This window comes from Cebus imitator, unplaced genomic scaffold (assembly GCF_001604975.1).
Source record: "Cebus imitator isolate Cc_AM_T3 unplaced genomic scaffold, Cebus_imitator-1.0 Scaffold356, whole genome shotgun sequence".
NCBI lineage: Eukaryota > Metazoa > Chordata > Mammalia > Primates > Cebidae > Cebus > Cebus imitator.
This window is the reverse complement of record NW_016107671.1, coordinates 2,576,860-2,590,825: the sequence shown is the minus strand read 5'-3', so window position 1 is coordinate 2,590,825 and position 13,966 is coordinate 2,576,860. Positions and strand designations below refer to the sequence as shown.

Genomic DNA, 13,966 nt, shown 5'->3' with positions numbered 1-13,966 from the left:
TTTGAGATGGAGTTTTGCTCTTGTCACCCAGACTAGAGTGCAATGGCACAATCTTGGCTCACTGCAACCTCTGTCTCCCAAGTTGAAACAATTCTCCTGCCTCAGCCTCCCGAGCAGCTGGGATTACAGGCAGACGCCACCATGCCTGGCTAATATTTTTGTATTTTTTAGAAGAGATGGAGTTTCACCATGTTGGTCAGGCTGGTCTCAAACTCCTGACCTCAGGTGATCCACCTGCCTCGGCCTCCCAAAGTGCTGAGATTACAGGCGTGAGCCACCACCCGGCCCATTGGTCACCTTCTAACCTCAACCCTCTTCCCTTAGCATAAAAAGAAACCTAAAATTTATACTAACTTGAGATGGTTCTTTAGGACACTAGTCTGCCATCTTCTTGGTTTGCTGTGTCTCCAAATGAAGTTGCTTGCTTTTTTTTTTTTTTTTTTTGAGACGGTGTCACCCAGGCTGGAGTGCAATGGCACAGTCTCGGCTCACTGCAATCTCCACCTCCCAGGTTCAAGTGATTCTCCTGTCTTAGCCTCCTGAGTAGCTGGGACTACACCACACCCAGGTGTTGTTTTTTTTTTTTTGCTTTCGTATTTTTAGTAGAGACCAGGTTTCACCACGTTGGCCAGGCTGGTCTCAAACTCCTGACCTCAGGTGATCCACCCATCTCAGCCTCCTAAAGTGATGGGATTACAGGCGTGAGCCACTACACCCGGCCTCAAATGAAGTTGCTTTCTTTGCCCCAACATTTTTCTCTACTTACTGCCTGTTGTGCAGTGAATTATATGAGTTTGGACTCAGCTACGTATGGCTGGAGGTTTTGAGGGTCACTCTGGCCATCACTAGGATAAGAATGAAGCCAAAATAGAGAAAAGAAATGAGAGACAAGAGACAGCATTTGAGCCCCACCATCTAACTATGCCTGAAGTCCTTAACTTATATTTTTGTTTTGTTTTGTTGTTTATAGAGACAGAGTCTCACTATGTTGCCTAGGCTGGTCTTGAACTGCTGGGCTCAAGTGATCCTTCCTTGGCCTCTCAAAGTGCTGGGATTACAGGTGTGAGCCACTGCACCCGGCCCTGAAGTCCTGAACTTCTGTTACCTACATAAATAAATTCCCAGGCTGGGTATGGTGGCTCATGCCTGTAATCCCAGCACTTTGGCAGGGCAAGGCGAGCGGATCACCTGAGGTCAGGAGTTGGAGACCAGCCTGGCCAACGTGGTGAAACTCCATCTCTACTAAAAATACAAAAAATTATCCAGGTGCAGTGGTGTGTGCCTGTAGTCCCAGCTACTCAGGAGACTAAGGCAGGAGAATCTCTTGAACCCAGGAGACCAAGGTTACAGCAATCTGAGCCGAGATCACACCACTGCACTCCAGCCTGGGTGACAGAGAGAAACTCAGTCTTAAATCAATTAATTCCCATTTCTGTTTTAATGTCAGTGAGAGCTGGGCTCTCATTAGTGTGGCCTGGGCCAGTGAATTCCCCTCTTTGAGCCTGTTTCCTATGCTGTAAAGTGGGGCCGCATTGCTAGCAGTTTTGAGAATTACAGGAGCGTGGATCTGTGTGAAGGGTGCATTCTGGAGCCCCACACAGGGCTCCTGCATCTGTTCTTGAGTCTGATTCTGCCTCTACCTCTTGTCCCGATACCTTAAGCTCTGGGGAGACTGGACTATAAGCAATTTAGCCTGGTGTTGTGAAGACAGCGGGAAGAGGGATTTCACAGTCCTGAATCAGTGATGGCCCAGCCCAGGAGCCCGCTACATAGAATATTTGAATGAGCACCTCTAAGGATGCAAGTTAGGCCACAGCAGATGCCGACAGCAGCTCCACCCGTATCACGTGCACCTTCCTGTGCCTGCTTCTAGCTTCCTGTGGCATGCACCTGTGCTGCTTTGCCTGAGGGAGGGGCCTTCACAGGCCAGAGGGCTGGGAATACTAGGGTGTTAAAGTGTCCAGGAAAAGCCTTCAACAATGAGAGATGAGAGCTAGTATAGAAATGTGGGTCAGGCACGGTGGCTCACGCCTGTAATCCCAGCACTTTGGGAGGTCTAGGTGGTTCACCTCAGGTCAGGAGTTTGAGACCAGCCTGGTGAACATGGCGAAACCCCATCTCTACTAAAAATACAAAAACTAAGCTGGGCATGGTGGCTCATGCCTATAATCCCAGCACTTTGGGAAGCTGAGGTGGGTGGATCACCTGAGGTCAGGAGTTCAAGACCCACCAGACCAACTGGCAAAATCCTGTCTCTACTAAAAATACAAAAATTAGCCAGGCATGGTGGCACATTCCTGTAGTCCCAGCTACTTGGGAGGCTGAGGCCAGAGATTCGCTTGAAACCAGGAGGCAGAGGTTGCAGTGAGCCAAGATCAAGCTACTGCACTTCGGCCTGAGCAGCAGAACGAGACCCTGTGTCAAAAAAACAAAACAAACAAACAAACAAAAGCTAGCCTGGTATGGTGTTACACGCCTATAATCACAGCTACTCTGGAGTCTGAGGCAGGATAATTGCTTGAATCCTGGAAGCGGAGGTTGCAGTGAGCTGAGATTGCACCACTGCACTCCAACCTGGGCGACAGAGTAGGACTCTGTTGAAAAAAAAAAAAAAAGCCACTTCTTTGCCCCTAGGGTAGAACCAGTTTGAACTGTGTTCCACAATTTCCCAGAGCTCCCCAATGGCATGGCACCCCAGGTGCCCAGAGCAGCAACTAGTAACTCACCCAGTATTGGCTTTCTCCCTTCCTGAGCTTACATATTGGCTCCCCTGCCACACCTAAATAAAGAACTGGTATTTGACCCTTTGTGTCAGGGTCTGGAGCAGCCCCACCCAAGATGGGCTGATGCAGTTCTGTGTTCTGTGCTCATGGCAAACGGGTCTGTCCAGATATATCCAGGCCACATTCTGGATTCTGGGTATGCAAGCACCCAGTATCCTCACACTTCCTTTGACAGTGACCATTTATTACACACATCAGACTGGGGGAAGACCATTGACATAGCTGAGCACTAGGTAGGGTATCCGGGGCATTCGGGCGTGAAAGCAGCAGAGGCCTCCTGACACAGGCAGGAGAAACACGGCACCCACCAGGAGGAGGAAGAGGAGGAAAAGGATAAGGAGGAAGGTCAGGGGCCACCTGGATGCAGGATCGGGAGCCCTGTGAAGGGAAATGCAGTGTTAAACATACGAGTGGGCTGCCACACCCCAGTCCCATCTTCCAGGCATCTCACCCAGGATTCCCCTCCAGCCTCACATCCTGGAGTTGGGGAGATGCTTGCCTCTTCTTGTCCTAAGGAGGGACAGAAGCCAGCAGCAGAATGAATAGAAATGATACTTTTTTTTTTTTTTTTTTAGAAGGAGTCTCACTCTTGCCGCCCAGGCTGAACTCCAATGGCTCGATCTCAGCTCACTGCAACCTCTGCCTCCTGGGATCAAGCAATTCTCCTGCCTCAGCCTCCCAAGTAGCTGGGACTATAGGCGTTCACCACCACACCTGGCTCATTTTTGTTATTTTTTAGTAGAAATGGGGTTTCACCATGTTGGCCAGGCTGGTCTTGAACTCCTGACCTCAAGTGATCCGCCCACTTCTGCCTCCCAAAGTGCTGGGATTATAGGCGTGAGTCACCATGCTTGGCTGGCACATTATTTTTTGAGACTGGGTCTTGCTCTGTCACCCACGCTGGAGTGTGGTTTCACAGTCACGACTCATGGCAGCCTCAACCTCCTAGGCTCAGGCGATCCTCTCACCTCAGCCTTCCTAATAGCTGGGACCACAGACACATGCCACTGCAACCATTTACTTTAAAAAAAAAAAAAATGATTTGTAGAGATGGGGGGTGGGGCTGTGTTGCTCAGGCTGGTCTTGAACTCCTGACCTCAAGCAATCCTCCTGCCTCGGCCTCCCAAAGTGTTGGGATCACAGTTGTGAACCATGACATCCAGCCAGAAGTGACACTTCATATGGTCTTTTCTCTGCTAGTGTAAGACTGACAGGGCTGGTGTTATTTCTTCTCCTTTTCTGGCACCTCCTCATCCCCAGGACCCTGCATGGACTTGGAATATCTCCAAGTATAGTGGATATCTGGTTGTATCTGTCCTTCATCCAACACAATCCCCCTTTTTCTGATAGCAGTGGCTCAATTGGAGGTGGGCTGCTGTCATGCCGTCCACTCCTAGACCTTCAGGTTCAAGTGAAGCTGACACCTGCCTCCCCCACTTCCATGATTGGTATGACCCATACCTGGCCAATCCGAGCACTCTGGTTTATTCAAGGTGCAGCCTATGACCCCAGCCGGTAAGTGGGAGTCAGCCCTGGGACTTTGGCAGCTGTCAGTAGGGTCGGAGGCATGCTTCATCCCCTGGGTTGGGTGAACCAGTGGGAATGACTGTGTAGCCACTGGCGCACCTGTTTTGCTGAGAAGGAAGCCACCTTGGGGAATTAGAGCCCAAGAAAAGGAGGGACTGAGCCCTGGTGGTGTTTGAAGCTCTGAATTCAACAGCGCCTGGACCTTTCAGTTACATTTAAAAAAAAAAAAATGGCATCCTTTTTTTGTAACTTTCAACTTGTTGGGTTTCTGTCACTCACCATCAAGATTCCTGAGTGCTACACCTGGTTGAGACGCGGCTCACCTGAGGCTTTCGGAGCAGGGAGCGTCTTCGGTGACCTGCTAAGTGTTTCCAGTGGCTGAGGCTGGACTCCAGCATGTCCTGTCGGGAGTGAGAGGTGTGTGGTTCCTGGAGAACCAGCAACAAAGAGAAATGTGGTTGGGGGAGGGCTAGGATAGGGGGTGTCATAGAGATGAGATTCTGGGGGAACAGAGAGATCTCATGGGACAGACGGACAACGGCAGAGCCAAAGAAACCAAGAGAGGAGGGACATTATTTATTCATTCATTCAATAAATATGTAATGAGCGTCTGTTACAAGCCAGGAACTGTTCTAGGAGCTGGGGACACAGTGGGGATGGAAATAGGCAAATACCTGGCCTCCACGGAGCTTACATTTGACAGGAGAGAGACAGACCATAAATTAATGAGTAAATGAGGCCCAGTGTGGTGGCTCATGCCTGTAATCCCAGCACTTTGGGAGGCCGAGGCAGGCATGTCACTTGAGGTCAGGAGTTTGAGACCAACCTGGCCAACTTGGTAAAACCCTGTCTCTACTAAAAATAGAAAAATTAGCCGGGCGTGGTGGTGCACACCTGTAATCCCAGCTACTTTGGAGGCTGAGGCAGGAGAATTGCTTGAACCAGGGAGGTGGAGGTTGCAGTGAGCAGAGAGCGCACCACTGCACTCCAGCCTGGGCGACAGAGTGAGACTTTGTCTCAAAAAAATGAAATAAGTAAATGTACAAAGTCAAGCTGTGGTGAGTGCTGTTAGGGAATAAAGAAGATCAGAGTGCTCATGTTTGGAGGTAAGGACAGGCCTCTCTGAAGAGGTGGAGAGACTGGGACAGTCAGGAGGTGAGCGGGGCATCATCTGGGGGCTTCGGGATGGGAGTGAATTTGAGATGGAGCTTGAGGATGTAGACAGAGACAGACAGGAGAGAGAGAAACAGTGAGATAGAAGGAGACACCAAGAGACAGAGCCACTCACACCTCCTTGGAAGGGAAGAACCCTGCTAGAAGGTACACAGACATGTCCTCAGGGTGTCTGGCATGAGGTCCCTCCAGGGGGTCTGCTCTCACCTCAAGGCCTTGTACCCTGCCCTGGGGGCCTCTGTGGCCACACAGCTCACAGGGCGCTCCTAGTATCCGGGCAGTCTTTTGTCCTGAGGGCCCAAGGCCCCCAATGTCCCCCGCCGGATCCCACTCCAATTCTGCAGAAGTGGGAAGGCTACTGGGTGCCCAGGGCCCCCACACACCACCAGGTCCTGGCCAGTCCGAGTCTCCCTCGATCTCCAAGTCCTGGTTCAGTGTGTCGGCCTCTTCAAACACCTGGGTCAGAGGACAGAGGTCATGGGGGCTATGAGGTTGGGGCCTGTTGGGTGGGGAGTATCGGAATGGGCCCTACCAGGCTGTAGCTGACCAGCTGGGCTTGCAGCTGCCAGAGCCTCCGGAAGATGGTGTCTCGGTGAGCTCCCAGGGCCCGCAGGATCTGCTCCAGGGCTTCCCAGGCCCTCGGCTCACTCCGCTGTGCCAGCCCCTCACCAAACGTTATCAGCGCCTCCACACGCTCAGCTGCCCCTCGTAGGTCCGCCTGGAGGGCCTGGGGACACATGGTTGGACCTCACTCCACATGCACACCAGGGACACCAGGAACCCACAACCTGGAGTTACCTCCTCCCCCATTTCCTATCCACAGGCCTGGAACAGGCACTCACCCCGTTTCCCACCCCAGAAAGCTGGCTGTCACTCACTGCTGGGGCCCTGCTCACCCCCACATCCTGGCCTCCCCTGCCTACCCGCAGCTGCACCATCCCGCTCTGGGCCAACGCCCAGCGCCCTGGGCCTTGCTCCAGGTCCTGCAGCCAGAGGCCCAGCCCCAGCAGGGACAGGTGTAGGCTGTCCTGCTCAGCCTCCAGTACCTCCAGGCCAGAAGCAGGGTGCTGGGGAAACATAGGAGCCAAGTCAGGGCCAGTGGGCCAATCAAGATATCACCCCTGCCCCCTTCCTCACCCCTCTTCTGTAAGCTTCTGGAAACCTCTCTGCAGCAGAGTCCACCTCCAGGTCTGTCTGCACCAGGGTCGCTCCTACTGGGGGGGGCCTTCCAGGTTTTCAAGCCTCCTGGAAACTTGGATGTGTGAGGCCCAATGCGGGGGCTCAGGGCAGGAATGGGGTGATGGGGCTGGGTACCACCTTAGAAGAATGGGACTACACCAGGAGCTCTGATGATATGCTTCTCAGCCAGATGTGATGGCTCACACATATAATCCCAGAACTTTGGGAGGCCAAGGCCAGAAGATGGCTTGAGCCCAGGAATTCAAGACCAGCCTGGGTAACATAGTGAAACCTCGTCTCTCTCTCTCTCTCTCTCTTTTTTTTTTTTTTTTAATAAAAAAGAAATACAGCTGGGTATCGTGGCTCATGCCTGTAATCCCAGCACTTTGGGAGGCTGGGGCGGGTGGATCACCAGGGAGTTCAAGACTAGCCTGGCTAACATGGTGAAACCCCGTCTCTACTAAAAATACAAAAATTAGCCAGGTGTGGTGGCACACGCCTGTAATCCCAGCTGCTTGGGAGGCTGAGACAGGAGAAATCACTGGGACCTGGGAGGGGGAGGTTGCAATGAGCTGAGATCACACCACTGTACTCCAGCCTGGGTGACAGAATGAGACTCAGTCTCAAAAAAAAAAGAAAAGAAACACTTCTCTACTGATTGGTAAAGAAACATTTCCCCTGTAATCCCAGCACTTTGGGAGGCCAAGCCTGGCAGATTACAAGGTCAAGAGATTGAGATCATCCTGGCCAACATGGTGAAACCCATCTTTACTAAAAATATAAAAATTAGCTGGGCGTGGTGGCTTGCGCCTGTAGTCCCAGCTACCCAGGAGGCTGAGGCAGGAGAATGACTTGAACCTGAGAGACCGAGGTTGCGGTGAGCCGAGATTACGCCACTGCACTCCAGCCTGGCAACAAAGCGAGACTCCATCTCAAAAAAAAAGAAAGAAGGAAACATTTTCCAGAGGGTTCCTCCCCCTACAGACATCCAACACCTTTCTAGAATCATCACCCAGTCCTCAGGGTGGAGGCTGGACTCAGGGGGATGGAGAGGAGGTGGGGCTGGCACAAGGGGTCTGGGTCACCTCAGCTCACCTCACAATGTCTGCCCCCAGCTGGGTCCTCATGGGAAGAGGGTGTTGACCATCTTGGGGGGCGAGCGGCGGGCTCATTACCCCTTGGCCCACCCTGGAAGTGCTCAGGAGGGCCCAAGGCGTCCTGTCCCAGGGTCTGGGCCTGCTCTGGGCTGGGAGGCAGGGGGTGGGACTGGGTGAGTCTCAGACACCTCACTTTCCAGCCCACCCTCACCCAAACCCCAGCAGCCTCTCCTATGTCCCCAGGTGATCACAGCCATGGCGCCTCTTACCCTCACATGGTCCCTGTCCCCGTGCCCACCTTCTTGGAACAAGCTTCCAAAAAGCCCCAGCCCCACCTGGTGCTCTCCTCTCCGGATGCAGGGCAGACCGTGCGTCCAACAAAGTCCGGCTCCCTAGGGGCTCCCGGGGGGTGGCTGAGGGGCTCTGAGCCAAGTCCAGTGCCCAGAGGCAGGGATAGAGCCATGGCTGGGGGCCTGGGGACACAGAGTCAGGTGAGGGCAGCCAGTAAGACCGCTTCCTTCAACAAGAGTATCCCAGAGCTCCTCCGCTGGAGTCATCGGAGTCACCGGGGCCTGAGGCTGCAGGAGAGGCCCAGGACAGGCCTGGCTCCGCCCCTTCCAAGAGGAACCTGGACCAGGCCATTTGATGCCCGGCTCAGGTGACAGAAGAGCCACTTAACTCCTTACTGCCTAGCAGGCCAGTAGCTAAACCTCCCAGCATCACTCTGCCATCCAAGGGGGTCCCAGATAGAACCACTCCCCCACCTCCCCAAGAGCCTTGGATTCTGCCCCACTGGGGACCCAGACATCTGATCTCCAGGGCCTATTCCATTCATTTAAGACCCTACATGCGGCGCCCCTCAGGAACCCAAGCACCTGCCCCCCCACAAAAAAAAAAAAAATTTAAAACCAACGAAAGATTTTTTATTTGGTATAGGGTCTTCTGTGGCTCCCACAAAATTATTAGGAAAATAAATAACCCAAGGGAGCCCCCCTCTGCCCAAGAGGGTTCCAAGGTCGCAGAGTCATAGCAGCCCCAAGCGGGCAGGAGCCGGGGGATCCAAGGGGTCCCGGCCGTGGCGGTCACTTGCCCAGCAGGAGGCCGGCCCGCAACACGCGGGGCACGCGGCGGATGGTCAGCGAGACCCGGGTACCGCGCACCAGGCAGGCTCCGGGCCGCGCCGACGGGCAGGCGGCCGCGTTGGGCGGTGGGGAGGCGGCATCCAGCGCGTCTACGCAGGCGGCAGCGATCCCGTGGAGGAGGCGCGTGTAGGCAGGGCCGCGGAGCACCAGCAGGCTGCGCGGTTCCAGTAGCAGCGAGGTGGTGGGCCGGGGCGGGGCCCAGGGCTGCAGGGCGGGTTGAGGGTCAGCGGGGCTCAAGAAGTCTGGGGAAGGGGTGGGCGAGAAGTCGGCAGGCTTTGGGGAGCAGCGGGTCCCCAGGGACATAGGCTGAAGAGCAAGTGTGCTCACAGTGATGGAGGCTCTGGTGGTGCAGGAGTGAAAACTGCTGCGGCCTGGGCTGGGGCTGCTGGGAAGGGAGGGTGAGGGCTCTACAGTCCCTCGAGAGGGGGCAGGATCTAGGCTGCAGATGGGGGCGTCAGAGGGTCAGCTGATGGTGGGAGCTGCCTATGGGATCTCCAAGGGGCTGGGACCCAGAGATCAGCAGTCCCCAGGAAATGCAGACAGACCTGGGCTGAGAGAGCATGGCTGAAGCCAGGACGAGGTGAGAACAGAGTGAGGCAGAGCTTAGAGGCAGTGCGGGTCCCCAAAGACATCAGGTCATTAGAGGACAACCGCACAGCTGAGAGGGTGTCACAGCATCCAGGAGCACGCAGGGCTCCAGGGCAAGCCCCAAAGAGTCAGGGTGTTCAGGGGCGTTTCTGTGAACACTAGGGTGCTGGAAATGCATCACTCAGAGAAATCATGTCAAGGGGCCAAGGAGAATCTGGGGGTGTCCTGTACCCCAAGTCACATTCCTAGAGTAGCAGGATGTCTAGGGCACCCTGAGCAAGGCAGATGGGGCATCTGGGAGGACGTGAGGCCTCCTTGGGTAAACGGTGGTGGGGTATCTGAGGATATTAGTGTCTGCTGGGGAGTCAGAGGCATCTGACCAGCAGGTTGTGGCATCGGGGAGCCTGTGGAAATCATGGTGTGTAGGGCACCCTGGAAGTAGATGGGCTGGGCATCTGGGAGAAAGTGGGTACACTCCATGAGGGGACAAGGGAAGGTATCTGGAAGAGTGCCAGGAATACCCCAAAGGCACATGGGACCAGGTCATCTTGGAGGATGTGTGAGGTTGAAGTGTCTGCAAGAGCTGGGGGCAGTGTCTGGGGGCCCACCTGTTCCATAGGGTCATCATCCTCCAGCCGCCGTGGCTCGTAGAAGTCCAGCATGGTGTGGGAACCAAGGCTGATGGTGCTGACAGTCGGGTAGTACAGTGGTCCGTCCTCGTGGGGCTGGGGAGTGGGCACCAGGGCTGGGCAGGGCAGGAGTCCACACCCCCCACCCTCTAGGTCAAAAGGGAGCTCCCAACCCAGGGACAGGGAGGTGAATGCCTACTTGGGAGATGTGGCTGCCTAATGAGTGAGGGTGGGTACAGGGTCCCCTGCCCGAGGATGGCTTAGAAATCTGGGTGGGAGGACATGGGCCAAGTGTGTGTGGTTACCATGATGCCCTCTCCAGGTAGATACTGGTTCACGAGTACATGGTTAGCTGGGAAGCCTCCAAAGAGGCTGAGGTCAGATACTTTGTCCACATAGCGCTGGAGCCATGGAGGCAGCCGCTCAGGAACCATTCCCCGGGGATGGGGAAGCCCACCTGGAGAAGGCAATGGAGTTCTAAGGGTTCCCCATAGCACACAGATAACTCATTAGGGATTCCACAGTGGCTGGAAGCACCCTGACACCCTCAGGGACCTCTCTTTGGAGATAGCCACTGGGCCCTTCAGAGATCTCCTAACTTCTCCAGACCATGGGCCCCTTTCATATACTCCCAACTCATCAGGATTTCCCAAACCCCTCAGGACCTCCACTGACCCCTTTGGAATCCTCCTGGCTCTTGGGGCCCCCTGAGCCATCAGGAACCCTCTGATGTCTTGAGGCTATTGGACCTGAGTCCCTTGCCCCAGCCTACATCCCAGAATCACTCATGCCCAGCCAGGGACACTTACCCCAGTTCTGTAACTTTCTCCCAGACAGCTGGGTCCACTTTGGCTTTGGGGCATTAAAAACCTAGGAGGTGGAAAAGGGGTCACTCCTTTCTCAGGATCACCCCTCTAAGATTCTCCCACCCAGGCCAACATAAGGGCCTTTACCTCTAGGGTAGAAATGGGTCATCCCAGTGTCTGTGGGACCATTCCCTGGGGCAGTGGGTTCCTAGGATCTTGTGTTTTGCTTTCTTTCCTCGGAACACTTTTGGCCCCAAAGCCCACCCATGTCTACCAGGATTTAAGAATCAGGGCTGCACAACCATGGTCTAAGAGTTCTGGGGCTGCACAGGGCTCTTTCAGCCCAGCATAGTCAGCATTCTAATTTCCTGATTCCTCGCCCAGTGGCTCAGGCCTGTAATCCCAGCACTCTGGGAGGCTGAGGCGGATCACTTGAGGTCAGGAGTTTGAGACCTGTCTGGCCAACATGGGGAAACTCCATCTCTACTAAAAATACAAAACTTAGCTGGGCGTGGTGGCGCACACCTGTGACCCCAGCTACTTGGGAGGCTGAGGCAGAATTGCTCGAACCTGGGAGGCGGTGGTTGCAGTGAGCTGAGATCGTGCCACTGTATTCCAGCCTGGGTAACAGACCGAGACTCCGTTTCAAAAAATAAAAATAAAAAATAAAAACAAAAATTAGCCATGTGGTGGTGTACGCCTGCAATCCAAGCTACTCGGGAGACTGAGACACCAGAATCTCTTGAACCCAGGAGGTGGCAGCTGCAGTGAGCTGAGATCACACCACTGTACTCCAGCCTGGGTGACAAAGTGAGACTGTCTAAAAAAAAAAAAAAAAAAAAAAAAAAAATTCCTGATTCCTGGGCTCTCTGAGGACAGTTTGAGTTCTGCAACCTCCTTGTTCCTATTGCCTGGGGGAGGGACTGTGCAAAGCTAGGCTATCTCAGCACAGCAAAGATAGTACTTTGAAAATCTTCCACCGCCAAGATCCTAATGGTCTAGAATGGAATATCTCAGTCCAAAAAATCTATGCGCTTATTGATAATCTACGCATTCCCTTCATGGTTATGGGGCTGAACTGGGTTATTTCAGCCCAGGAATTCTCCAATACGTAGATTTTTGCCTTTTTTTTTTAAGACTTAGTCTCGCTCTTGTGCTCCAGGCTGGAGTACAATGGCGCAATCTTGGCTCACTGCAACCTCCGCCTCCGGGGTTCAAGCAGTCCTCCTGCCTCAGCCTCCCAAGTAGCTGGGATTACATGCCACCATGCCCTGCTAATTTTTGTGTTTTTAGTAGAGACAGGGTTTCACCATGATGGTCAGGCTGGTCTTTAACTCCTGACGTCAAGTGATCCGACGGCCTCGGCCTCCCAAAGTGCTGGGATTACAGGCGTGAGCCACCGCGCCCGGCCTATAACATGTAGATTTTTGTAAAAAGAAGTGCCTTGCATGGGTCCTTTAACCCTCACATTTATATAAACACTATTGGAGTTACCAAGTAAATTTAAAACCCAAGACCAAATAGCTGCAGGATTTCAGTCAATATTTTCGTAGGTGACAATTAATAAAAATGTAAATTAAATAAATTATATCTATTATGATCAGCAGCGGTTAATTAATTACACTATGGATGTGCTCAAAGGGATAGCAGAACAATTAAGCTAAGACATGTTAAGGAAGTTTGAAGAGAAAAAACAAAAGTGTAAAAATTCAGGATGAGGGATTCTGAGATACAGTGAACCCCAAGTTTCTCTTCAAAGAATCAGTACGTCGTATGTTCAGCTCTTATTCTTTAATTCTCCATTTTAAAGTTAACTTCCTTGTAGTTTCAGTAAACAACCTTTTCTAATCAGTTCTAATCAGTAGTTCACGTCTGTTTCCCTCCCCCATCCCAGGTCCCCTGCTCTGTCCTGACTCATCCTGGTCACCTGCTTTGACCCCCGGCTATCTGCTCTGACCTGCCCATAATCATCCTTCCTGCCAAACTACCCACTCTGTTAAAATAGCCAATCGGAATTAGACTAGACTGTGCGGTCTAACACTAGCCAATAGGGGAACGACACAGCAGTAGTGGTGACTCCATAAGGAGTAAGTACCCTTTCCCCTCCCTTGTCCAGGTGTTTGCTTGCCATTGTTCCATCTGTGAGCTGCACCCTTCTGTAGAAGTAAATTGCCTTGCTGAAGGAACTTTTTGTTTAAAATGTAGATTTTTCAATCACAAGAACCCAAAGGTCTGGAATGGGCTATCTTAGCAAAACAAAAAAAGTCTGTGTTCTGTAGCTAATTTTTTCCTGGACTCAAGCTCAGTGGGTTACTCCAACACAGGGAAGATCTGTGCTCTGTCACTTAGGCTCTGGGGCTGCAAAGGGCTGTCCCCATGCAGGGACTCTGAGCTTCGTGAATTCTTCTTTCCGCAAACCTTAAGAATAGAATACAGACCGGGCCATCTCAGCATGGATAGTCTGTGCTTGGTAACCTAATTCCTAAGGCTCTGGGTCTATGCTGAGCTATTTTAGCACAGGAAAGAGTTTACTGGGCTATCTCAGCACAGAAATCTGAATGCTAAAATCTTTACTCCCTAGTCTCAATGATCTGAACTGGGATATCTCAGCCTATGTTTATAGCCTCCTATTCTCTAAGCTAGCAGGATTGCGCTATCTCAGTACAGGGAGTATGAGCTCTGTAACTTCCTTGTTCCTGAGACCCTGGGATGGGATGCACTGGGCTATTCCTGGACAAGGAATATGATCTCAATAATATTCTTATTTTGAAGGCTGGACTGGGCTATCTCAGTGCAGGGAGCCTAAAGTTCATAAAAACCACTTGCTAAGAATCAGTTTGGTTTCTCCAAAGCCTCCTAGAGAAATCTCTCTCTCTCTCTTGATTTTTTTTAATAGAGATGGGGTTTCACCATGTTGACCAGGCTGGTCTTAAACTCTGACCTCGGGTGATCTGTCTGCCTCAGGCTCCCAAAGTGCTGGGATTACAGGTGAGAGCCACCACACCTAGCCTTTTTTTTCTTTTCTTTTTTTTTTTTTTTTTT

General features: G+C 52.6%; 2 protein-coding genes across 10 annotated transcripts in view; both read right to left on the bottom strand.

Moving 5' to 3' along the window:
• Positions 1-2,600: 2,600 nt before the first annotated feature.
• On the bottom strand, positions 2,601-8,582 carry SYNE4 (spectrin repeat containing nuclear envelope family member 4). Of its 4 annotated transcripts, XM_017506677.2 has the most exons (8): positions 8,095-8,581; positions 7,758-7,908; positions 6,407-6,550; positions 6,016-6,210; positions 5,691-5,939; positions 4,634-4,738; positions 3,235-3,293; positions 2,941-3,161 (listed from the first exon to the last, which is right to left on the bottom strand). In XM_017506677.2, the coding sequence occupies exons 1-8, from the start codon at positions 8,220-8,222 to the stop codon at positions 2,978-2,980; spliced, it is 1,215 nt and encodes a 404-aa protein (XP_017362166.1). In that variant the 5' UTR covers positions 8,223-8,581; the 3' UTR covers positions 2,941-2,977. The 4 variants fall into 4 exon arrangements, with proteins under 4 accessions (XP_037586587.1, XP_037586585.1, XP_037586586.1 ...); XM_037730657.1 differs by lacking the exon at positions 3,235-3,293 and having other exon boundaries at positions 2,602-3,161; positions 8,095-8,582; XM_037730658.1 differs by lacking the exon at positions 3,235-3,293 and having other exon boundaries at positions 2,602-3,161; positions 4,634-4,711; positions 8,095-8,582.
• An 85-nt stretch (positions 8,583-8,667) lies between these two features.
• ALKBH6 (alkB homolog 6) overlaps positions 8,668-13,966 on the bottom strand; it is a 7,237-nt gene continuing 1,938 nt past the window's right edge. For 3 of the 6 annotated variants that reach the window (XM_017506685.2, XM_037730661.1, XM_037730662.1), the window contains 4 exons: positions 10,928-10,988; positions 10,424-10,575; positions 10,098-10,214; positions 8,668-9,105 (listed from right to left, as the gene is read on the bottom strand). In XM_017506685.2, the coding sequence (XP_017362174.1) occupies positions 8,842-9,105; positions 10,098-10,214; positions 10,424-10,575; positions 10,928-10,988 (594 nt within the window). In that variant the 3' untranslated portion in view covers positions 8,668-8,841. The other 3 variants (XM_017506687.2, XM_037730660.1, XM_017506688.2) reach the window with 3 other exon arrangements.